Source organism: Pleuronectes platessa, chromosome 2 (genome assembly GCF_947347685.1).
Source record: "Pleuronectes platessa chromosome 2, fPlePla1.1, whole genome shotgun sequence".
In the NCBI taxonomy this organism is placed as follows: domain Eukaryota; kingdom Metazoa; phylum Chordata; class Actinopteri; order Pleuronectiformes; family Pleuronectidae; genus Pleuronectes; species Pleuronectes platessa.
Window position 1 is genome coordinate 24,438,102 of NC_070627.1, and position 26,886 is coordinate 24,464,987.

General features: G+C 43.8%; 1 protein-coding gene and 1 long non-coding RNA gene across 2 annotated transcripts in view; one reads left to right on the forward strand and one right to left on the reverse strand.

Moving 5' to 3' along the window:
• The first annotated feature begins 4,130 nt into the window (after positions 1–4,130).
• LOC128456982 (uncharacterized) lies at positions 4,131–8,510 on the forward strand. The gene is made up of 2 exons (XR_008341897.1): positions 4,131–4,568; positions 8,067–8,510. It is a non-coding gene; the product is annotated as an uncharacterized LOC128456982 (long non-coding RNA).
• Positions 7,481–26,886, reverse strand: part of shq1 (SHQ1, H/ACA ribonucleoprotein assembly factor) — a 39,318-nt gene continuing 19,912 nt past the window's right edge. The window contains exons 11-12 of the mRNA XM_053441433.1: positions 21,726–21,846; positions 7,481–11,988 (exon numbers count right to left, since the gene is read on the reverse strand). Of these exons, the coding sequence (XP_053297408.1) occupies positions 11,313–11,988; positions 21,726–21,846 (797 nt within the window). The 3' untranslated portion in view covers positions 7,481–11,312. The remainder of the gene's footprint in view (positions 11,989–21,725; positions 21,847–26,886) is intronic.

The following is a 26,886-nucleotide window of genomic DNA, read 5'->3' on the forward strand; positions in this document are numbered from 1 at the left end:
CACTTGACTCTTCTATATGTTGTTTTGCATCACTCTCTCTCTCTCTGCCCCCCTCTCTGAGAATGATCCACTCTTGGATTGATTCACTACTGCCTCTATGCTTCCTGCCCCCCCCCCCATTAGAGGGGTAATGTTGTTGCCAGAGTTAAACGCTAAGCACTTGTCGGGCTGCTTGACATGAACACAATTGCTGAGGCTCCAATCGAACACTTAAGTCAGTGCACTTACATGTAGTTCCCTGTGTACACTGTATTCTCACTTGTGTAGCGCATGAATTCCAGCAGGGTAGCGTTGAGCCAATCCAAACACGTCAGTTGTGAACTCACAGGAAATGTCTGGACATGTGAAGGCTGCCTGAGTGCTTTGCTCACGTGACATTTTCACTTTCTTGTGTCTCCCCTCTATCGTGTAACATAGAGATATTTGGGACGACAATGGTTCCTCCTTTCTTCGGGTGCTAATTTTGACTGGTGTTCCCAACCCCTTCTGCCTCTGCTAGCCATCATGGCGACTGTTGAGGCCGAGAAGTGTCCGTCATTTTACATTTAACTTTTGATAAATTTGAGTGCACATTCCAGGTACTTAATAGTACACCTAATCAAACCATACTTGTCGGCGTAAATGCAGATATGTAAATAGCGAGTGTGATTCGAGACACAGAAAATGTAAGAGTAAAGATACATCCTGATTATTACGTTTTCATTTGAACATGCATCCATCCTGCTTTGGATACGCCTAATGTCCACATTTCTCCAGAGTTTTGGAGCTTTTAAAACTGAGACGTTTAGAAACCGTCCTGACCCTGTTTTAGTTTGAAAACTCTGTGGCTGTGCTTTGGTCTGGACGGTCAGAAACTGACATTGTAACCCATGATGTAAACACAACCACTTATTGGGTCTTTTCAGTCACGATGTGGCCTATGCTTATTCCTCAGGCTCCTATCGCACAACCTTCTTCTAGTGAGCGCACAGTGGGACATTGTTGAACGTGGATTCGGACTCTTGCAAGCCCATACTTGATATTTTGAACTGAAAATATGAATCTGAGCAAACAAAAATGTGCATGCTCAACTCTGCCTAGCTCACTCTCTGCTCTGTGCGCTGGCAGGGACCCACGCTCTTGCTCACAGGGTCTCTGCTCTCTTAACATCTTATGTGTGCTCTTAACTCAGCCTGAGCACCCGCTTGAGTTGGCACTGCGTACTTAAAATGTACCACAAAACCAGCCAGTGTAGAACGCAACACCAATAATTGTTGCTGACCCTGTTGTCTGCACTAACAACTGTTTGATGCTATCTGCAATTATTTGTCAAGATATTTAGACTTTTTGAACTTGAAACTCTGGCTATTGACCAGGACTGTAGATAATAAATGAATTGCTTAACTGGTTGTTTTATGTTTTTCTAATATCTCGTCATCAGCAGAAATTATTCCACTGCCGAAATACAACCCACATAAAAAGTGTGGGTTACTTTGTATAATACAATAATGCCAATGTAGTAAGTTCTAAAGGACGCTATTAAGGAAGAGGCACATTATCTCATATTTGTTTGTAAGTCCTGTTGTCTCCTGATAAGATTCTTAACAGGACATGCAGTGTGTCCCAACACTACCCCTGGACTGAGGGGAAGTGTGTGAATGGTTTATCGATTTAAGTGATGCTAACGTCTCACAGATGTGTGAAGACTGGAATCTCCTGACTCAACCACAAAGATGAATGTTGTGCGGTAGGGCATTGGTTTTTGTGTTGCAGAGATTATTGCACATTAGGGCTGGAATATGTTAAAGAGGAACGTACACTTTTAGCCTGCGACCCAACGACCTCCCTCTCTTTTCATTGAGATCAGATCACCAGGCGGCAAACAGATGTATTACCGAAAATACACATTGCAAGTCTTTTGATGCAAAAGTGAATAATAATGTAATTTGAGTTAGGAAATCTGAAATGAAAGATGTGCATGTGTTTCTAATTTAAATCAAGAGATTTATTTGAGGATGGAGGTTCATTCTTGACCTTTGGGAACAGCATATGTAACAAAATACTCTAAGCTCACATGGGGCTTTCATCTGGGTGCCTTTATTCAGCAAGTGGAGCCGGTTCAGTTAGCACCACATGATCCAAGTGAGAAACTTTGGAGTCCCCCTCCCCCAAATGTCTTGATCTTTCTTCTGGTCAGTGATATTGACCTCTTCCTATTCAATGCTGGGACCAGTTTTGGTCTGATGCTCACTGACGGTTCATGGTGCCTGTTTTGTCATTCTGTCTTTTAACCGGGGGTTCCTGCATTCATACCTTTGCATTGTTCACCGTTGTTGTTGCACATCATTTCTTGAATCAAGCATAAACCTTTCAGATAAATTATGTTCTTCATTAAGCTTCGGTTCAAGATGTTGAAACCTGATTTGTGAGTACAATAAGGGATGCTGATGAACACTTAGTCCTTCCTCATGGGCATTTATGGTGTTACAATATATTGTACATACAATGCATACAAAAGATGACAGAAGTCATGAGGAATGAAAAATATAACATTTTACAGGGTCCACATTTTTATTTGGGGGTCTAAAATAATAGTTTTCCATGTTATTTTCTAAATACACATCTCCAACTTCCAAAAGCCCAGTCGGCTCTGATTGGTAAGCTGCTTAGAGCAGTGATGGAAATGTCCGAGCCCTTATCCGGAGGCTTCTTGATCAGCTGCAAATACTCCTGTCGCTAAGGTAACACTGGTGTGGGTTCTGCCGTATCAATACCAACTCCAGTCGGGTCTTGAAATTCAGGATGAATCAGTCTGAACAACCTTCATAAACAAGACAGAAACAGGACTTTTCACACTGGTTTTTAATTTGTCATTCTTTTAATCGTCTAATACCTGTGTGTGTAGGCAGCGGTGTAACCAAGGTGTTTGATGCTCTTCAGGAGCAGAGTATACTGTGGGAGAAAAGGACTGTGGACTTTGTCCTTTGTAACTTTCACATGCACATAAAAGCTGTCACACAATGGACCAGTGGCAAAACCTTGGACTATGGGCAGAAAAGGTCTCTGGTTCGTCTCTGGTTCGATTCCATGGAGAAACAACAAAAAGACGAACCTGGATTGATTTGTCCAAAAATCCAAGAGGATTCTCCCTACCCTGTCTAGTGCCCCTGAGCAAGGCACCTTACTCCCCCAACATCTGCTCCCCGTGCGCCGTACATGGCTGCTCACTGCTCTGTGTGTCCTCCTGTGTTCACCAGATGGGTTAAAAGCAGAGGTTAAATTTCCCTCCTTGCATGTCTGTGCATGTGTTTGGGACAAATAAATGTATCTTAATCTGTATGAAAGGAAAATGCTTTATCTGCTTGTTAGGATGTCAGTTTTGGAAAAGTCTAATATATAAAAACAAATGGAGAGGGCAACTTTATTCCGTCATATATCCTCTGTAAGTATCAAACTGAAACCACCTGTAAAACATGATCGATTTTAAATCCTGCAGCACAGCTTCAGTGTGATCAAAGTCCTCCCTCAGCACACACACACTCCATAATCGTCCTGTGCCATTTGCACCAGCTAAAGGTCAGTTACAGCAGCCACTCTGCTCAGGTTCAGAGGTCAACAGCCTCTTCTGTCCTGGTAAATGGATCCAGCAACCTTATCAACTGGTATCCAAGTGCAAGCCGATAGCTTCCTTTTTCTTCACAGTGAAGACTCACTCCAGCTCGCTGCTGGCTCGCACGCTGCTTCATTCCACGATATCAGATTATCTGATCTGACGCCGTTTCCGCAGCTTGACACAACGCTAACGCACAACATGCTTATTAGGTTGCTCTGATGTCAGGAGAATCCAGCGAGCTGCCAGTCACATTGCGGCAGATGACAGTGGCAGAGCCGAGGCCCCGCTTTCTGTAAGAGTAATGACACTTTAGTCATTTTCTTTACTCATCGTTCCTTTCCTGTCGAGTCTGGTTCTTCCATGAGAAGCAGCACAAGTATTCTCGAGAAGCTTCAAACCACAGTGTGAACAGAGAGTTCAGACAGCCCTCTTTTTTGAAAAGCGTGCTATGCTGACAGGGATTTCCCCCTCCCCCTCCTATAGCTTCCTATTCACTACCTCCATCCAAGCCCCCCCCCCCCTCTTTCTCCCTGTTGACGCAGCGTGTCAGCTGGGAGGCACGGCGCAGTGCCATGCAGATGTAATCTACACCTCTCCGTGCCAGACAACAGCGATTGAATCGCGGCAGGCAGCCGATCTGTGACATGCTGACAGGATCGGCATAGCGACACATGTGTGGGTATCTGCTTTCACGCAACACCTCCCGGGGAACAGGAATGTGGTAGGAGGCCAACTGCTGCGGTGTGCGTAGGGGTGAAACAGTGAGGTGCTGAGAACGCTGCACGACTGGGTGGGACGGCGCACGAGCTGGCTGACACCACGTTAAAGAGATCTGGAAAGAGAGAGAGAATTGAAGCTTGGTGGAGATAAGACGGAAGGCCACAGGCAAGGCTGGGCTGGTGAGAGGAAGAGCATGAAATAGAAAGAGCCGGTTCGAGGAAGTACGGCGGGCTAACTGGGAACAGAGCCGCGGAGGGTGAGGATGAAACATGGCAAGATGGAGTTGTGTTTTGCTTTGGCAGCTGTGATCAGGGTGGAAAGTCCATTTGTTTGCTCAGCACGTGTCAACGGAAGCAGCGGAACAGAGACGGCTGAGCAAATTCTGACAAGGAACCGAGTGTGTTTCTGTGTTCACGTGAAAAGCACAAGCTTTTATCTGTGTCAAGATCTGATGTCGGTAATGTCAGGGGAGCATGTCTGCAAAGTGCTCGGGGAGAACAAGCCTGAGAAACCTTTGTTCACTGCCTGGTTGCAACATACTAACATCCGTGAGGCATCATTAGTCTGAGGCTCAGTCTGCTCCGCTCTGAGACAAACAGAAACACGGACTTTACACGGAGGCTAAAGGGCACTGTCCCATGGACATAAGTCTGAGCAAACAGAGCCACTGCTCGAGGCTCCATCGTTTTTTTCTCCTCACAAAGTTCTTTTCTGCCTGCCTCTGAAAAAAAAAACACAAAGCATATGTGATGATTGCTCAATCTAAAGCAGCCTGAACATGAAGCGATACACCGACGGCTCTTTGACACCAACCAGTGAAGAGTACTACCCAGTTTATTAAGATTTCCATCCTGCGCTGCCGTTTCAGGAGTCATAAAAGACCTGCTAAACTCCATGAAAGCTGAGCAAGAGAGAGACAAATATATATATATATATGTGTGTATATATGTACGTACAGCAGCCGAGGAGGGAGAACGGCAGAAAGCAACAGGGTTGGTTGGTTGTTTCCAACTCCCCTAGCACTAAGAGGTTCCCTCCGGCTCCGTCTGCACTGAAATATTAATCGTGTTTGACAGCTGTTTTAGCTACGAAAACAAACATGAGACTGGCGCTTTTTGGGAAAGTGTGAAGACATACGCTCCAACGCGGACTGGCTCAGATAAAGAACAACTGTTGTGTGTGCAAAATTAGAACAGGCTCAAGACTCCAACAGGATGGAAGCAGCCTCATTAGGAATGTGGTGTTGTTTCACACTGCTTAACAACAGCTCATTAGAAATGCACTGTTGTTAAGCAGTGTGAAATTATGACAAGGCGCACTGCATCTCAGCTGTCATGTTCTCAAGAGCAGCATGGGAAATCAGTCTACTTCCATTCTATGGCGTTTCTCTGAAAATACCTTATCAGTATTTGTAGCAGAGTTGATGGTTTTCAAAATAAAACGTAGTAATGTGGTTGTACCTAAATGGAGAAGTGTATATTGTAGTTTGTAATGTTCCTACAGAAATCTGCAGGTCAGAGTCTGAAAGAGTCAAGTCTCGTGTTTGAGTGCTCTTTCAGATGATTCTTCTATCATTACATCCCTGTAATCCCAACGCTCTGTACAAGGTGGTATAACGATGCTCGGCTCTCTCTATCACACACACAGACACACACACACACACACACACACACACACAAATGCAAAGCTCTACCATGGCGGAAGCAATTTGCAGCATTAAGCTGCCTGATAGCACATGTCCACTGAGAGTTAAGAAGTGATTTAACGGACATTGCTCACAGCAATTAGAGTGAATCAGCCCGGCAACGCTACTGACGACAAGTGGAGGCCGCCGCTGTCAACACACAGCCACCCACACTGCGGAAAAGGGGTATTTCAATGTTTCTTTTGTGATTAAGAGCATGAAAATAGCCCATTTAGATAATCCCCCCCCCCCCCCCCGTCAGCACTGTCAGCTTGAGAGACACTGACACATCCCATGCACTCGTTCCCTCATTATCATGCGACAGTCATTTCAAGAGGGCCGACTACAAAGCCCTGAAGAATGAGCTGAAGGGAGCGGCCACCTGCTTCCCTGTCGTGAGCGGCAGAGCGCCGCTCCTCGTCTGTGCGCTGGCCAAGCCCAGAGCGACGTGACACAGTACGAAGGACACAAAAAGGGAGAGAGAGCCGAACCGCGACACAGCCGCGCGAGGAAGAGGGTGCACAAAGGGATTTCTATTTGCGCACCCATTGGACGAGTCAGGCCTTGGAGAGCACCTGATTCATTTCGTCTTGAGGGCTATTAATCTTTTCAAGCACCAGAATCACTTTGCCTCTCAGGAACGGGAGAGGAGATTGAGTTTTCTTTCACAATCAAGCAGAGGCTAGCGGGCTGGAGAGGAGGGCGTTGAAGACTGCGTCCTTGCTGCGGCCTTTCTCACTCAAAACAAAAGCAAAGGAGGGGACATTATCACATTAGTGAGATAATTCAGAAATTTCTATTCACAGTGAGACGAGCAAGGTGATAGTTCACATGAAAGAGCCAAGTGGTTCACCAAATCTTCACAGACGCCAACCTGAATGATTTCAAATGAGTCCACGTGCTATAGTTCAAACGGTCAAACTCCTTCTCTGTACACATAACGGATAGCATTTTAAGTCGAAAGCCTCTCACTGTTCTTACCTTAGCACATGTATTTGTGTTGGTTGTGCAGAAGAGATCCCTTGAGTATTCCTTTGCTTCCTCTCGAGTATTTCATGCACTTGTGCTCAGGAATGAAGATGTCTGCAAGGTGAAGTGAAGGTGAGTGCTCAGGATGTGAAGGTCAGCAGCAGATTCTGGACTAAATCGACCTACTAATTCCACAAACGTCTGTCTGTCTGTTGCTCTGAATGTGAAACACATATCCTGCAAACTGTGCATCTAATCGACTTCACACGTGGTATGGGAATTCTTAGTGCTCATTAGAACTGCAGTGTGATTTGGACACACAATACGTTCAATATATGTTAATTTAAAAGTCAATAAACAGGCACTCAGCTCACTGCAACCGTCTGTGTGTGTGTGTGTGTGAGGGGGGGCAGCGTGCTGATCGTTAGTTGGCAGAACCAGTTGAATCTTCTTCTATGTCCCTAGCTCAGATAAACTACAGCAGTGGTCAGCAACTGGGTCAAATAGCAACCAGATCATTTTGATAGTTTTGTTTTTATTTCAGCACATTGAACTGTGACACTGACATGAACATTCATGGGTGCAGCTGGTGCTGATCTCTGTGATGGCAACAACATTCATAGCATCATCTCTTGTTTGGCAGTTTGCCTTCAAAGTAAGAGCACAATGTTCATTTCCTTGCTGCAATGCTTTATATCGAGCTGAATATAAAGAGAAAAGGAGAAGATCTAAACCTGGATCAAATTTATGTGGAATAACACATTGAATATCCAAAATGACTGCAGGGAGCTCATTACATCATTTTCACTTCATAAAAGAATGAACATTTTTACAACTTGTACCACTCCTTTATTCTTATCCATATATAACCTACTGTGTGGACTTCTGGGGAAATACTTAGAAAACAAACACAGAATGACTCTTCCATCATTCAAATTAGATAATTATGAATTATAAATGAATAAAAGCTCTTAGAGAGAAACAACTTATTTAAAAAACAATTAGTGAGAACCAACAGAAAATATCACCGTGAAATACTCCTGCTCAACAAACACGTAGTTTCATCTGTCTGGTTTAATAATTATGTCTCCTCTGTTACAGATGTACCTACAGACAGAGAAGAGAGTCAGGGTTTCTCCAAACAAAAGAATCAAGTAAAAAGTTGATTCAGGCGCAGGCCATGAAAACCGAAAAAGTGGCTCTAATGGAGCAAGTTCACAATCTGAAAAGGGAACATATAAAACTTGAGATGGAGGTCCGACATGAGGTGGAGCTGCTAAAGAGAGAAACCAAGAAAAGACAACCTTCCACTAAATCCTACCTCGCCCACCTGAACAAGCTGGATATTGTTGAGAGGAAGTGGAGACAGGTCAAGCGGCTGGAGGGGGCAGAACAACAAGGACTCACTAAGAAGAAGTTATTCTGAAGTAGCTCTCCTTAAGAACGAGCACTGCACTAGAAACAAGGCAAAACTGAACTCTAACTTTGGTTTTTACAGTTTTGTATGTTAACGTCCATATGTTGGGAATAAAGTGGGGAACTTGTCAGTGGCTTCTGATTGAAAGGAAGATAAACTGCCTTCAGACATGCACTGAAGTCTGGACATTTTCCTGAAAATGTTCAGAAGGTCTGTAAGTGATAACCCGAATGCCTGAGGCAGTTACTCCAGACATTTTTCGAGAACTTTTCCTGCCAGCCCGTCTGGATAATGTCCATGCGTGAACCCATGTGAGCAAGAGAGTTTCGACGGATGCAAGGTCCTGCTGCGTTCTTCAAAATGTCTGGACCCAATTTCCCAGAGTTCATGTCTGAAAAGAACTTCAGAACGCTCTATCTTTCTGAGAGATAGGTGGAAAGATCAATACCACTCTGATCTGTCCATTGAATATGAAGCCTGGAAGCTGGGGGAACAGTTAGCCTGGCTCCATCCAACAGTTAAAAACAAATCTATTTTCCACTACCGCAAAAGCTCATCACTTAAAACATTATATATTCTCAGCCGGGTGCAGGGAGTCAAATTAGTTTTTGAGGTTTTATGTTTGGCAGCAATCAAGCTGTTCATTTCCCCTTTTTTGCACTTGCTACTGGCTGGAGCTTTGTACTGAGGGTGTTCTCATCTTCTTATTTAACCTTTGACAAGATCCAAATACAGAGCAAAATGTTGAACTATTAGTTCGGAAAACGATTTCCAATTATGGGTCTTTTGACTGCCCAGCCATGTGGATGTTTCTTTCCCAGTGAGGTCCTCCCACTGACATTATCATTAGACATCAACAAACCATTGGCTCATTATGACTCTCTGCTGCTTTCCAGGTATTAAATGGGAAACACTGCAGATGGGTCGGTGAAAAGCCAATCTATCATGAGGCGTGGTAGAACCTACCTCCATTATTGCACGTGCTGTTGCTAATGGGCTCATTTCCAAGGTGGCATACACGAGCACCTGATAACATTACTCCTGTTTCTTAGGCCCTTGGGGTTCAGAGGGCACACCCTGTACATGGATAAGGGGCTGATTTATCAAATCCAAGTCAAAATAGAGCACAGACCCATTAATTACTGTCTTGTATAATTCATCAGCTACGTTCATTAAAATGTGGCCCAGTAGCATGAGAACTGTCAGTTGGTGAGGAGTATTAATTGCAGAGGACTCAGGAGAAGTGCTGAGCCTTCGGTCTGACTCCAAGACGGTTGTGCTAATGGCGGAATATGGAGACCACTTTAAGATGAAAAACGGCAACGGAGCCCAGTGTCACTTAATCAATGTGAGACCTGCAGTTGGGAGAGGGAACAACCGCCTGCTGGGGGACGCACAGTCCCCACACGCGTGTCCCCGGAGTGAGGGGGGGTTAAATGGGCTGAGACTCGCGACGTAACTCATCTCCGTCACTGCGATGGTGATGCTCGCTCCCAAAAGGAGGTTGTCTCTTCTTGGGAGGTGCCCAACAACACCATCCATCTCGGGAACACAATACTGCCAGAACGGCCCATCTAAGGAGCCATCATCACCGCTGTCTCCTTGGCTGCCTTCATTCAGCGGAGGATGGAAGAGCCTGAGGCAAAACTGGGGCTGTGCTTGATCAGTCACTCCCTCAACTAGTTATGACCTGGAGGATCACACAACCTGAGGAACTCTGCTAATTTGGGTCGTTTCTGTATTTCTTCTCTACCATTCACTTATGGTAATCATCACACGTCGACTCAGGAGAAGTTCAAATTCCCCTCTTTGCCCTGAGGTGCTGCTGACACTCCACGGACACGACTGAGCCGGTCTGAGTGTCTGTTTTCTTCCCTCTGCTGCACTTGTGCTCCTCTATCTCTCCGCCGCCTCGGAACCCATGGTGCACTTATCTCTCACACAAACGGCTGCCGTGCCGCAGACTCGCTCGCAGCCCTCATCTATCTGCCTGACATGTGCTTCCTTGTTTGTTTTCTCTCGCCTGCTAGACGCGCCTGATGATATTGAGCTGCGTTGACTGCGCTCCTCCATTCATGCCAGACGAATCAATCACTCCCGCGTGCTCCACGGCCCCGTTTAGTGCCGACAGAGTCTTTTCCACTTCAATCAATGCGGGGGCTTTAGAAAAGGGGTTAGCGCTTTTCCTACTATTTATTAGGAAAAGCATAGCTTCCTCAACTTGGCTCTGCCAGGCATTTCTGCTGAGTGATATACAGCGACAAGCAATGACAAATGTTTGTCAGCTTCCTGGAATGACATTCCTGTTGCGTTTATGAGAGCCAAACATGAATAAACAGGCTAAATATGTTAATATGAGCATGGGAAAATACTAGAAGTTTGACACTCTTGTCAGATGTTGAATTACATTGAATAATCAAAAAAGGAGTTCTAATAATTCATACCAAATCAAACATAGCTGAGAGATTATAGTCGTAAAGCAAGTAGGCGTATATACAGAGAGAGAGAGAGAGCGAGATAAAGAGCGAGATAAAGAGAGAGATAAAGAGCGTGAGAGTGAGATAGGAGCCAGAACTAAAAAAGATAAGACCAGACAAGACACAGAGGAAGGAGGCGGGGTGTCCCACAATGAAATAAGGAGAAATAAAACCTACACATGCTCGTTCAGCAACCATATAAAAAGGTAATAAGGAATTTAATGAGGCTTAGAGTTCATCTTTTAAGAACATCTAATTCACGATGGAAAATAAAGTCCTTTAGAAAAAGGTTAAGGAACAAAATCCCAGCTGCACAAAGCAGAAGTTTGAAAAAATTCCAGAAGTAGAAAAAAAAATATTAGAAGAAAAATGGTCCAACAGATTTTCTTACACTTGAATGGAGTTAACAGTTCAAGTTTAATAAGAGTCTTTCAAGTTCCACATCAGTTCCTCTTAGCTGAGGAAGTCGCTGTCATCAGGACGGTCCTCTGGTTGGACAATGAGCAGAGGGTTTCTGCGAGGACTCAGCTCAAGCAAAGTCCCACCGCTGCTCCTCACAGATGCTCCTTCAGTCTTTGCTTCAGTGCTGCTCAGCTGTGAACAGCTCCTCTCCGCTTTGCAGCTGGAGCCCTGAGAGACGTTCAGCTCCTCTGCCACCCGCTCCCCCAGCTCCTCGATCAGCTGTCTGGTGCCTTCTGAAGCTGCGGGGAGGGCGTTCACTTTTCTCTCCGCCGAGAGGAGCGTGCTTGTCGGCTCCTGGGGGATGGGAGAGGCAGTGGAGGTGGATTGGGGAAGGGGAGGGATATCCTTAGACGTCTCTCCTCCTCCTCCTCCTCCTCCATCCCCTCCCCTCCTGCTGGAGTTGGTGCATCCCTGCCCTTCAGCCTCAGATTCCTCGCTCTCATCAGATGAGCCACTGCTGCTGCAGCTGCTGTCACTGGAAGCGCTGCTGCTGTCACCGCGGGATGTCGAAGCGCCTTTGGGAGCTCCCTGCTCTTCGGCTTCTTCTTCTTCTTCCTCTGCCACCATTGTTGCTGCCTCCTCCAGCTCCTCCAGCTCCAGCTCCAAGTCTTTTTTCCGCAGAGAGGCTTTTTGTAACATTGCAGCAAAGGCTGTCACCTTCTTCGACCTGTGAGGATAAGGAGGTAGAAATGGAATTAGGAAATGAAAAAGTTGCGTCAGTTTTCTTAATTAATCTGATAAGCGAGTATGCAGAGTGAAACAAAAGAACCATCTAGGTACAACTTCATTAGTGGTCGTCTGATCGACTGGATCTGCGTGGTGAAGACATAGCCACAGGATAACCATCTACAGATCTAATACCCATTAAACAAATCCCATTCTCATCTGAATGCTAAGTAGACCGTGTTTTGCCGAAGCGCGGGGGGCTCAATGATATATGGAAATATGGATCTTTAATAATGTAGGGGAGAGGAGCGCTGCTGATACACAGGGCTCTTCTCCTCCCCCCACTGCTGCTCTCCCTGCGAGAGGTGATAAGAGACAGAGGGATTACAGAGAGAGGCGCCCCTCCTCCTCCACACATGCAAACACACACATGCACCACACACACGCACTTTCGCCGCCGCATTCTGAGAGTGTATGGCAACAGTTAGAGGCTGCAGCACAGTGCAAGAGGAGATGTAACAACCACATTTTACTCGAGGAGGATAAAACTGAGCAGGGGCACATTTTATACTGGGCAAGAGCTTTCAGACATGCACTGAAGTCCAGATAATCTCTTGCCATTCTCCGGAGGGGCTGCATGCAAATGACCGAGTGACCAAGCTCCAGACTTTCTCTGGAGTTTCTCAGGCCAGCCCCCTAGTAAAAACTCCAGATGATGTCAAAGTGAGCCAATGAGAGGGGAAATGTTAGAATACAGGAAGGAGGATACACAGGCAGTGAGTGGGCGTGTTGATGACGTTTCTAACACGTGACAGACCCACACACGTAGAGGACGCTGACGAAGATAAGGAGTGCCGACGGTGTTGTGCTGTAAAGAAAAAACACCACCTTAATACATTGTGTCCTGCCTCTACAGGCCACACCTCACCTAAATGCTCCAGAACTTTCTGTGTTGCTGTGAACACGTCTGAGCAGAGAATCTCCCGCTACATTGTTCATGTGTGAAAGGCAAACTCCCCATTGTACACTTCTCCAAAGTGCATGTGTGAAAACAGCTCAGATGCTTTTAAAACTTTTTTAATTATTTCAAGAGCAGCCAACGAAGCCTGAGAATATTTTGAGCCTGAAAGAAGAAAACCGAACAGTTTTTACTGAACAATCAGGCAGCACTGGGAACGAACTGAACGAACACGGTGAAAAGAATCAGGGTAACCCTGAAAGGCCAAAGAGTCTGCAGCTGTGCACAAAGTCTGACTGCAATACAGTCAATAAAAGTCTGGAGGAGAGAAAGGCTCCAAACTGCAGTCTCGCAGCTAAACGTCTCGAAAGATTAAGATTAAGAGAGCGCCCTCATAAAGCAGTACATTAAACAATGTTCCTGTCGGCCAGCCTCAGGTTTGTAGCTGTGTCACCGCAGACGACACAACAGACTCCTTGAAGAGAGAGGTGTTTTATTGCTGATGAATGTCCTCCCACAAGGCCCCATTTGTGTAAAGCCATCAGATTGTTGGGAGGCCCCCGTCTGCACATTATTCACGCTGGGAATGCCCGCCATGCTGCCAAAAACTTAAGTGGTTGCTATTCGTCCCTCAGCGCGGTCCGGGCTTGTGTGCCGCCCCCATTGCCATGGTGATTACGAGCTGACCTCTGTGGGTCAGTGCGATTCAGACTCTGTCCATTCAGGGTGGGATGAAATGTGTGCGCGAAACTGGTGTGTGTGTGTGCGTGTTAATGTGAAGAGGGGGGTGTGTGTATGTGTGGAGAGGCTACTCTTCCGCTGCCATTCACATTTTCACACTCGGCTCCTGTTGCCCTCTCTGGCCCAATTAACCCACTGCTGAGCACCAGGATGGCTCCTCATTACCGTGCAGTCCTAATGAGCTCCCCATTCCGGAGCCATAAGTGTTTATGGAAGCTGCATGGAGAGGCTGTGTATTCATTTAAGACCTCAGGAGGGACTGTGTAAACAGATCTCATAGATGTGATGTATCATCTTACACGTTTGTCTCCGTGCACTGAGAAACAGAAGAGAATGAGGAGGGAATGGGAGGAGGGAGGGGAGGGGGAGACTCTCTCTTTCTGACATTCACCTTCATCCAAAAATGTTCTGGCAGTTTGGGCCGTTCTTCTCTGTCACATTGCAGCAGAATTTGAAAGCAGTAGCTGAAATCCACTGAAGTCCATCATGCTAAGACGCTTGGGCAACTTGCCAGCTCAAACAGAAACGAGAAGGAATTTTTCTGTCCTGTGGAATCAATCATGGAGCTGTGAATGAAATGCACAACACTAAAGCCAAATCTGTAAACTCTTTCAAATAAAACCAATAGGACAAAAAATAAATAAGACATGTCCACTTATCGACCTTCTATGTAAAATGCCTTGAGATCATGTATATTATGATTTAATGCTATACAACAAATTTAATTGAAGAAGAACAGACGGCATATTACAGTTCACAACATGAATGTTGTCGATATATCTTCAAGTATATATTATATATATATATTTATATATATATTTTTTTTAAGATGTACATATTGTGTAGGAACCAATGAGCTTAAGGGTTTCAGTTTTAAAGTCTGGTCAATAGTATTATAAAGGGCTGTGCATTGATTTGGCGCCTGACACCTCTTCACATTCACAGATGTTACTCAGACTGGACTTCCTGGATTGTATCCCACGTCTCAATGGTCCCTGAAGCAACCGGTCTGTGATGCAGGGTGGATTAAGGTCTGTATGCCCGGCTCTTGGAGCTAAACACAACTGTCAGTAAGCAAGAATAAAATAAGAATGTGAGATTCACCATCATAGTTGTAATTACTAAACACAGAGTGTAGCCGAGGCTGATGGAGATGTCATTAGATCTGGACAAATAAAGACTGTAATCTGATGATGGGTTTGGTAGGAAACTTTAATTGATTGAACAGCTGTTAAAACTATTTATCCAAACGGAACATGAATGCAAAGTTTCGATGTCAACCTCGTGGAGGCACTACATGAAAAGTCAGCGGGCACCATGAATATCTGCACCAAATTTGATGTCAGTGGTTGTTGAAGCATTTCTAGCCTACAGAGGGGAACTGATGAGAAACTGAATTTTCTGATTAAACGTACTTTCCAAATCAATCTGAGCTCCTCGTCTCATGTGAATTGTTCAATCTTTATGCACTCAGCTCATGTCAACAGAGGTTGTCTGAAGAGGTGACTTACCACCGAAACCACTGCACTCTTTAAGCAATCAGATCGAGCAATTTGTGGCTTCAGTGTGTTAAGTCGATAAAGCGAAGTTTCACAAGTTCTGCACAACTTAAACTATGACAAACAGTTTTTTTAAACTCTGACTACAGGATATGAAGACATTAATGTAACCTCGACTGATCAGGATGAGTGTCTACAGGCTGTATGGAGACTGTTTCGGTCCCAGGCTCTATAAAATCCATGTGAGAATTCGCTATAGCGAGACTAGGGCAGAAGAGCCTCCTGCAGCACAGCCACTTCAAAGACTGCCCTGTATTCTCTTTCCCCCGTGGGAAGTCATTATTGAGTTAGCATTGGAAAGGCGCGCTTGTTTTCTCTCCCCTCCCTTGCTCTGTGGTGGGAGAAGCTCAGCCTGCGGTGAATACAAAGGCTCTGTCCAGGAGGGGGAGGGATAATGTTGTACACAATCCAGTCATTACTACACCGCTGTTGTGGCTTGCCTTCATTAAACTGAGGAGGGGTTGCTTTTTCAAGGTTGGAGAACTTCTGGCGAGACAAAGACACCTCCATCTGCCAGAGTCTTTAGATAAAAATGGGAAGAGCGAGTGTATGTGTAGGTTCTGTGTGCATGTGTGTCAAAAAGCCAAGCTAAATTACAATCTCACATTTCTTTCCTCGGATTCGTGTTCATTGAATAAGGTGAGTCATTTGCGTGTCCGCGCTCTTGAAGACATTTCAGATAAAGCTTGTCTTCTGATGAACAAATCTGTGTAATACGAGCACCAGATTTCCTCTGTGTAACTCGCAAAAGGCATCATTCACCAGCTGAGGGGGATAAAAGCGGACACAGGGAGACGTGATCCATCAGTGAGACTGAACACTGGAACAGTCCGAGGCACTGGATGCAACTCCAATTCCAGAAATGAGCAACACAGATGTATTTATTCAGTGAGCCAGAGCTGGAGATCATACTTAGTGCTGCATGAGAAAAGAGTTACTGTACTGTAGAAACACTGACATACAGTTTGTTATACTTGTGACAAAAATATCTATCTATCTATCTAATATATATGTGACATACTGTATATTGAAAGATTGTTTTTTTTTTTTACAAACAAAATCTTATTTTTGTAGCTTTGGCTGTCGCCCTGCAGGTATGAGAATCACCCTTAGATCTGAGGGATTCGGTTTAGTCAATTCATGTTTTCCATCAGGATACATTATAACTATTTTTGTCGAAAACTGGATTTCTGAAAAATCCTGCAAAATTAACAACATTCCCATCAGCCTCAGCAATACTGCAAAGATTTGCCTTCTGACCCAGCAATGTGTCTCTCCTCTCACTAGAACAGCTGCTTTTTCAATAATTTGATTGTGACCATTCAGAACAACAAAAGACACAATTGATTTTGACGAGGTCAGACAACATGTCACACAAACTACTTCTTTGATAGTATTAATTGGCCCTATGACCAACTATTAGGGTGCACTGGTTTAGTTTTACTTCTGGTTTAGACAAATCATCTGAACAAATCACCTGACTGTCTTGTCACTGTTGTAGAGATGTTACCATGCTCTCAGATCTTGGCTATTACATTGGTGAATACAATATTATTATATTATCATAGGCAGTAGAGAGAAAGGGCAAAACTACGAAGTTGAAAGCCAGTTTGTCGACGTTTTCCTTCCAGGCATTTGCTGTGTGTTGGAACAAAAGTGGGAATGTAGTAGAATTTGAATGTGCCTCAACAGACAAGGGTTTGTTGCATTTACCACTTCATCATTTAAGTTTAAAAGTGGGGCTGAAACTTTCATCAACACACAGTATTTCCTCTTATCGCAGGCAATGGACTGGTCTGTGCACAAAAAAGTCAGAGCCCCCAGGCTTGGATCTGAAAGTTCTTTTTTTTTTAAACAAACACTTCAGCTTGCAAAGTTAAAATCTTCAGGTCGGAGTTGCTCTACTGTTGGGATCGTGGGCTTGCTCTCATCTTTTGATTCATGAAGTCCCTTGGACAATATGGTCTTTAGAGCTGATTATTAGTTATTCAGTCTGTTTATATCTTTATGAAGGTTATAGGTGGGTGTTTAATACAGCCTCATCTAAATGCATAGGCCTTGTGAGACTGCAAAGAGAGTAAAAATCCAGACAGTATAATTGACAGTAATAAGTGGAGTGGGCCCTCGGAATGTGGATAGAGGAAATTATGCAAACATGGTGTGTAAGTCTGTGTTTAAGATGAGCCTGTGTACACAAGACAAAAAGCTGGAGTGGCATCATGCTGGGAGGAAATCTGTACTACTTATCCCCGTTAGCTGGGAGACATTTGTGTCTTTGTTCTCCCCAGCGGGGCCTCGAGGCTCTCCTTCATTGCTGAGGCTAACATCAGATAGAGCAGCCCCATTATCTGTTTCAAAGCCTCCAGGACGGGTGTTTGACAGCTGTGTGAGGATGCCTGGTTCCAGGGAACATCTGGGTGTCACATCAGCTGTGCGGTTGGGAGGGGGATCAGAAAAGCTGCCAGGCTTGGCTAGAGCACAAATCCCCCACTTCCTTCCACACAGGGAGCATTACACCACAGAAATAGCCTCAAACGGCTAATTTTAATTCTCCAGTAAAAAGCCCTTTGGGCACAATTGAAAACACCTATTCATAAGTAGCTAAAGGGAAAATCTGCGGTAATAAGTGACTTGTGTTTTACAATCACACAGAGAGGTGTACTGAGGTGAACTGAACAGCCTCGCTCTGTGGGGGGTGGGTGGGTGTTACACCACGCCAACACGCACCAGTGCACTTCCAAGGCATTTGACCACCGGTGTTAGCTGACACGCTGACCCCGAGTTTGACCTTGTTGCCCCGATACGTTCCCAGTTATTACAGCTCCAGATGCTTTTCCCTGCGGGGGAGCTGCCGACAACTCTCACCAAAGGCATTGTCGTGCACACAATGCAGAGGATGAATGAGATGAGGGAGGAATAGAGAGAGCGTGTAGAAAGCCTGAGGGCTGCTTCATACTCCAAAAAGAAGGGAAAGGATGAATGTCTACAACTCCAGTTTTAACAGCCTCTTTTGTTGTTAGCATGTGGTACAACACACATTCTTTTTCTTTCGTTTTTTCCTTGTACTCCATCTCTTCAGTGGAGACAACACCCATTGTTTCTGACGACTGTTCACACACCTACCATTCATAACTTCTTAAGTACTAAATTTTAAATCCATCCGTACAATTTTTCCAAGCCTAAAGAACAAAGTATGAATGTCAAATTCACACGGTTTCAAAAAGTCAAATTCACTCCATAAAAGAGAAAAGAAAAACCCAGTCAGTTTTCCCCATGCAACGATGACATCATATGGAAACTCACCTCACGTTCCTCCTCTCAGATTCACCCTGGAGCACATCACTTATAAGCCTCCATTTTTTTTTTTCAGTTAGAATCTAATTGACCCATTTAATAAGGGTGGGTGGGTGGATTTTAAGAGAACCTGCACTGAAAAAGGAAGTTGTAGCCCTTCTGATTTAACCGAGGTACTGTAACACAACACCAGGCTTATAAGCTTTGTCTGTGCTGGCTGCCATGAATCTATGTTGGCCTCCCTCCAAGCTTTTTGATAAAGGGAGCGAAGACAAAGAGAGAGAAAGTGAGGCGACTCGCTTTTTTTTTTTTGTCTGCAGTCCAGCAGCTCTGCAGGGGCTTTGGCATCTGAGGACCTTCAAAAGGATACAACGAGGCTAATGGACTGGAGACGCTGCTGCTCCATTTGGAATTATGATCTCTGCTAACAATTCTGAGATAATTAGGATTGGATGGGTGTGCGAGGGCCAAGTTAAAACTGTTTCCACAGAGGAAGAGTGTGTTAAAAACTGGAACGATCACCACCACAGTGAAAAAATCCAAACTAGAGTTCCACATGACTGAGACAATGCAAGCGCAAATTGGTTTGAGTTTGCACTCTGATTCCTGTGCGCAGGGTTCTCCTCTGACTGTGTGGGAGAGTAAAGGAGGGCGCCGGCCTCGGGGCTTAAATCACGCTGAAGCCTTTATGAGGTTGTAAATTTGAGACCGATGTCTCGGCAGTCAGAGGAACTTTAGGAGTTGAAATGCATGTGGGACAGCGAGGAGACTAAATAAATCAATCCCTGAGCCAACAAACATCCATTAATCGCTGTGTCCATCATGCACAGCTGATCACGTCTGTCTCACTGGTGGCGGGGAGAGACAAGATACAGGCATTGCATCCGGGGGGGGGGTATAGATTACATCTCATTTTACCGCCCCTCTCACAGATACGAATCACTTAGCCGAGTATGACAGATCCTGCACAGGGGAGTATGTCACACTGAAGGAAACAATGGCTACACAATCTGTCATCAAACCTGTCAGACGACACAAAAGAGCTGCAACAGCAAACCGCGTGTGTGATAGGCGAAGATTGTCCGAGTGAACCTGTCGTTCCAAACATCAGAGAACGGGCCTGGTCTCCTTGTGTTGCGTTGCTTTATAATTTTTTTTACATTATCAATTTACCAATTCCACAAATCACTGTCTGTCAGTGTAACACATATTTCGTGAACCATTCTTATCCACTTCATCGGCACGTGTACTCTTAATGCCCGGGGTAAGGAAAGTGTTGAATTTGGTGAGATTTGGACATGTGATACTTCCAGTTTTAATAAGATTTGAACAAACAGCTCTGTAGCAACAGTGGGGGCGAGGCAATGGGCCTTCAGTCTGCCGATACATTTAAACTTTTCTTCTGTGAACTCAGATAATCTACAGAAGCGCTCTGCAAATCCCAGGCAGATAATTTCAATGATTTTGTCATTTTTATTTGTTCCGTTCAGTAAATCATTCAAACGTATTTATAAACCACACATGAACAGAAATAAAGTTTTTGCAGAAGTAATTGAGTTTCATTATAAAAAAAACATTGACTATAAAATCTTCACGGCAGAAAAACCAGGTAGGATGAAAGTTTGATTGAAACTTCAGTCTGCACCAAAGCAAACAAACTATAAAACGTGACAGTAAATTGTAGAAGTGTAGAAGGAGGACTCACTAATGACAAGGAATTATTCTGACGTAGCTCCAGAGCATCAACACAGGACGAGAGATCAGTCAACTCCAAACAGGCAGGTTTACAATGGCCACTGCTATAACAAACATGGGAACATACTTTCACAAACCACAACTGGAGACTGTGTGGAATGTCTATGGAACCAGAACACTCATACTCATACAACAGAAATCAATACAAGCTTTGGTGGCTCTCTCTCGAGTGGTGGGAGGTGATAGAAGTGGTTTTACTGATCTCAATGTCTTTTTTCACAAAATGACAGTTAACATGAGGGCCTACAAAGAAACGTTACTTCGCTTTCCTTATTGAAAGGAAGAAACGACACATGAAAAATGGAAATGTAACAATTCAATCACAGGTCAGTGCTACCACAGGGGGCTAATCCATTTAATGATCGATGCGGGGGTGAGTAGGAGGTCAGCACATTAGGTCAAGCTGACATTTAGTTCCAATGCACCGCAGTGGAAAAGAGAAGAGACAGAGGGAGGACAGGCAGTGGTCCAATGCCCCTCAGCTCGGAAGAGACTGATTGAGAATTTCCGTGAGCGGGTGAGCCTCAGCAGCTCTGTGTAGCTATGGAGGAAGATTAAGGGTGTGTCTTCTCCATGGTGCCTGTCCTAAAGAGAAAAGAGATCACACAACCCCCAAATAGAGCTTCTGATTTCTCCCACACATTATGACTACTGGCATCCATAGTTTCTATCCATCCATCCATCCATCAAGAGCAGAATTCAAAACTTCTGCTGGAAGAATGTAGAAATGAGAATTTGAGGAGAGAGCGAGAGAAAAACGGCACTAACTCCCAGTGGCCCTTTTATCGTGTCTGCATCTGGGCGCCGAGCCTACAACATCAGGCACACATTTTTCAACTGGGCTTTTTCCAGACGAGCACACCACTTGGCTGAACCCTTGCCAAGAGTAAAACAGAGCTCATTACTGAGTAATGCGCTCGAAGGCTCAGATTTGAAATGTGTAAGTAATTGTAAAATATGTGCAGGGAGGAGGAGAGAGCCATCAAACCTATATCATCGGAGGAAAAAGTGCAGATTTTGCAAGATTGGCTTGAAATGCAAGTGGAGGATTACAAGAAGAGAGAATTTGAGAGGCCCCAGTACACACACACACACGCGCTCGCACACAAGTTCCACACAAAGAGAATCTGCAGAGTGCGGCTGGCTCTTTGAGATTCACTGATAGCACTTTTGACACAAGATAATGGAGACGATGGCGATTGCATCTATCCCTGGCTTGGTCGCTCAATTGTCCCTGCTATGACGAATGACTTGTCTAATCCTCTCCTCTGAGGCACTGATGCATCATGGGGGCTGAGCGGCACTTCCCTTGACTCTGCTGTTATTTTCTAGGTGAAGGTCTCTGAGGTGTGTGTGTGTGTGTGTGTGTGTGTGTGTGTGTGTGTGTGTGTGTGTGTGTGCATTGATTCAAGTGTGCGCTGGTGAACTTACTTGACCCTCTGGATCCAGATGCAGTAGTCTGTGATGTACAGATCGTTCAGTATGTAGGCCGGCTCGTTCTCTCTGAAGACTTTGTGAATATCCAGCAGGCATTTGAGGACACCAGCTCTCCCTGGGCACAGGAACACACCGTGGCAGGCAAATGGAAAAACAGTGTAACAGTGTTATTCTCGCTCAGTATTAAGGATGACAATGTACTCCAGCTGCTGGCAGACACAGCATGACTCTAAAAGCTTTCAGTCATTGTTCCATACATAAAAAGGTACAGGATCAGAGGAAAACCCCAGTGAGCTGCACAGTAATTTGATCCATACGCTTTAAGAGGAGTTCCTGGTTAAGAAATGGTTCATCTGAGACAAAGGAGCCAAAGAAGAGACAACTATATTTTTGGCATCCGTTCTGTCAATTTAATGATGGTTCTGTTCAGACTTTCTTTCAAACGCGCGTTTGCTTTCATCTGTCAAAAATAGCACTGAATGTTTTCTGATGATTTTCCACTTGACATCTATTCTAGTCCATCAATTCAGCCATTGTGCAGATTCATAATCGTTCTAATCCGAATCCACTTTTCCTGTGATCTGACAATCACGAGAGCCTGATTCTCACATTTCAAAGACGTCAATAATTCAATCCATCAGGGTGATGAATGATATTTCAACTGTGAACGGCACCAGGTCACTTATCCACACAGTTCATCTGTAAAAATCATCTGTATTTTTGTCTGCCACTCAAGAAAATCAAATCAAAACTACTGTGTGGCCCTAAATGAGGAGTCTTGTTTTAATATTCATGAGCAGTTTGTGAATCTTATGTGTTTCTCTCTGTCCAGGCGCTCCAGCTTGAACGTTTAGTGTAGATTTGCCACATCTGTTTTTGACAGCTTAAGCCTTTTAATTACTTGAGTGTTTTGCCACTTTTCTAGTGTGAAGACATTACAGCTGCACAGCATTAGTATGTATTATGAAATATGGACACAGCCACTGCCTAAAAGCCTGCACTCCGAGTCAGCTTTTGAAATATTTTTTAAATGAGATATTCAGTTTATGCTTTATTTTGATTCAGAAAATTTACGAGACAAAATAAGGCTACGGCTGCACCAATGACCCGAGATGCCATGACGCCAAAAAACATTGTCCAGAAAACAAACAGATTAAATGGATTACTCTGTTGCCACACCCTCTGGTTGAATGCAAATGTCTTATGCCAAGGAACATGTGTTTGTGTGTTTCACCATAAACAAAATTCCATTCACCTCCGTGGAATTTTGGGTGGAGGCAACGGAAATTGTGATGAATATCTCTAAAACCTCTGCACATAAACCGCGACTATGTAGAGTTAGAGGAGGAAGGAAGCCTATGCTTTTCAGAGACTAGGGTGAACCTACTCTTTGAAAAATAATCAACTAAATTAACAACCATACATTAAAGCTGCTGTCAGACCCTCTGGTTATTCGTGCTGACACCTGTGTCAATGTGCTGTAAATAAAAACGTGAACCCTAACATCAACGCCCCTGAGATTTCTGTGTTGTTGCCTGAGCCGAGAATCTCCCACTGCATTATTCATACATGAAAGACAAACTCCAAAGAGTCTTTGTGCCCACATTCTCCGGAGTTCATGTTTGATTGTGGCTTAGGATTGGCACAAAAGCTGTTGGGAACATTGGGAACATGTGTTAAACAAATTGAACACATTGATCCTGCTTTCTTCTGGATATTCAGGCACTCTTGGGGATTTAATAGTGAGTATGGACACTGTTTACACTGACAAATATTTAGTTGTTTGTTAAAATCTTGTTGTTAAAAGCTATGTCTTAAGGTAATTTAAGGAATGTGATTCAGCATGGGATTTACAATGCAATTAATTAAATTAAAATTATTATATATAGGCTTGATTGAAATAATCTGCCAGCCAATGTAACTATCCAATATGTTTATGTCTTCAATGGTGGGGGGCTTTTAGCTACGATTCACATGACAGGATTTATTGCTGTCACCTGCACTTTGGCAATGTGTTTAAAATTGTTTTAGCAAGCATTCAACACCACAAATGCATCACACATGCAGAACTGAACAAAATTTTACTTAGGGAGTACTTCTCCCTCCAATCAGGCATATAAATAGTATTATGATGTGGCCAACAATCCACTGAGGGCAAGAGAAAATGCCCCTCTCCACCTCCACAGAGCTGGTTGGCATTGTCCAGAGACATTCCAGTCCAATCAAAATAAACAGCACACTTGCAGCGAGGAAAAGCTTAAGCAAACATTTGGTTCTCATTTAAGTGTGGGATCATATGCAGGGAGATCTGCTCTCAACTTGAGGACTTGGATCATGTGGGGAGAAAACACACTCTTTTCCAAGATTTGACTTCTTTTTAACGCTGAAGTTGTTGGTAGAAAATTAGAGGAAAGGTTGCTCTCTGCACCAGTCCACCATTGTTTTTCTTGGTGAAATGTCCATGACAAGTGGGGAAGGGGGGGGGCACGTGCAGTCCAATGTACTGAAAGAGCAGCAACAGACGCAGTGTGGGCTGGACCGAAAACAAAGGTTGCTGTGTCTCCTGGACAAAACTGTAGCGATTCCAAAAACTGCAAACGCAGCAAAGTGAAAATTGCTTTTACTGAAATTGTTATTTTTCTCTTATTCTGAGCTTTATTTCCAAAACATCTGTAAAGGATTATGTGGTTTAAGATTATATGTTTAATATATTGATATATTCTATTTATATTAATATATGGAATACTTAGTGAGTGGGACCAACACATAAAATACGAGAAGAGGCTATTAATGTTAAAGTGTAACCAGCTTGGCCTCTGTATCATAGCCTGTAAACATGACATATTTTTTCTATCTTACGTAAAATATCCAAATGTAATTTGACCACACTGGAGTTTTTATTAATAATCAAATACTTTGAATAATGTGAATAGGTTTGGTTCTCTTAGTCCACTTGGAAATATGAACTGAAAGATTGTATTAGTTGAAGTACTTCGGAGGAGGGGATAAAAATAACATAGAAATTTGAATTTTCTTCTGGGTAGACCATTCATTTCAATTTCTAACTGGATGTGTCATACCTTCTACTGTTTAATATTTTTTTCTAATGATTTCTAATAGTCATCACATCAACAATTTGGACATGAATAAAAGCACATAATCTGCAAAAAATATGATACACTCATTGGTTTAATGACTGAACACAGCCCAAAATGTATTAACTGTTGGTTCTATTGATAAAATAAATAACCTAAGGGATCAAAAATAGACTTTTCTGAATTTGAAGGCGTATTCTGACTGTTAACTTTCCAGTTTCTGAGAGCAAGAGCAGAGGCGTCTTTGAGAGAACAGAAATAGCAGCAGGAGGAGTTCTGCATTCATCTGATTTTGCCACTAATGATAGTATGCTTGAAAGGTAAGAGAGAAACATCTTCATCCAGTGTCAGATCTAATGAGCAGGGGAAGTTCAGCCATTGCAGCTCTGCCAACTGACATCACTGTCTCGCTCACTGCAATTCAATTGTCTACTTCAGTACATCTAGTTCAAATAACTCTATTCAATATCAGCACTTTTTTTATATATTATTCCTCTCATTCTGTCATTTTTTCCTCTGTCACACGCACACACACAAAATCCATGCATCTCATCCAATTAAAGATCGCCATCACTCTCCCTTGATTTTCCATATCTAGGTCACAGAGCTTATTTGACCTAAAATTTGAATTCCACTCATTTAAACGCACTAAACATTCCCTGCTCTCCCAGAAATAATTCCATTACCGGTGCATAAATTCTCTGAATGACTGACAGATGTGGTCCTCTGTTACAGATCCATCCACCATGCATCTCTGCTTACATTTCTCATCTCATCATGTCAGTGTGATGATGATAGCAGCATGACCCTGAGGTCCTCCCTGCCCACCCCTCTGCTCCGCTGCACCTACCCGCTGGTTCTGTAGTTACAGACACTTAGGCGGCAGGTGGAGGAGCTCCTGGAGAATCCTCGCCACGCAGCCAGAGGCTTGTGCAAATATTTACCCACGGAAAACATTTCCTCTGAGGTCTTAACCTTCACGCTGCCATTAATGGATTTGTTTTACTAATTCCTATGAATGTTTGCTTTCACAGCCACTTAAACGAAGTGTCTCAAAAAAACGGAGCGTGCATTTCCATTTGCCTTATCCTGACAAATTTAATTAGTGTGTGAAATAATGCTGTGAGGAAACCCCCGCCCTTGCCAGGCCGAGTCGGTTTGGTGTTTCAGTTCATTAAGGGAAAGCCTTGTTACTCATACACTTGTAAGTAATAATGTTAATGAGTCTGGTATTGACATTAAGAAAAATAATAGAGAAATAATATTTTTCCACCTTATTGCACTGATAATATAAACAGTCATATCTTATCAGCTGGACAGCCTGAGTATGATGTTATATGACCTGTCAGGAAACTGGAACAATCAGACAAACATTGTGTCAGTGTTTCCTATGCACAAGATAGAAGGTAAGGGAGAGAGCGACTCAGAGTGCTGTTTCACTGCCTCTCCTGATCAGCTCATCTTCCTACTTAATCATGCGAGGAAATGCTAATCCGGAGCTTAAAAGGCCTTTAATTTGCTGTCATTTACCAGCATTAAATTCATCAAAAGCTGGATAATCTCAGCCCTCACGCATCCTGAGTGTGTTTACACTGCAGAGTTTCATCTGTCCGTGGGGACTCTTGATTTAAAGATTACTCTTGGCTTCAAGATATCAAAGTCAACTGGCCGTTCTCAACTAATCCACATTTTGCTCCCTTGAGGAGGTGCGAAACGGGCCACTCTCTCACTTAGATGGAGCAATATTAATTTGATGCTCATTAATTATGTTTAACTCCAAACCGTGTGTAAGAAGGCTGTTTTTCTACTAGGCAATGTACCACAAAAGCATGCTGACTCTCAGGCTGTCTCACAATCGACCTGCATCCCACTGCCTCAAGGCAGGCGGCAGACTCTGGTCCTTATTTACATGTATAAACACTGCTCAGAAGAAACCACAGGGTGGACAAAATCAATTCACACTAATTAGCAAAGATCATGTGTTCACAGTGGAGTGAAATTATTCCACATTAAGAGGTTTGATTTAGCTGAAGCTGATGGCTTTAGTACAAAACCCCAAA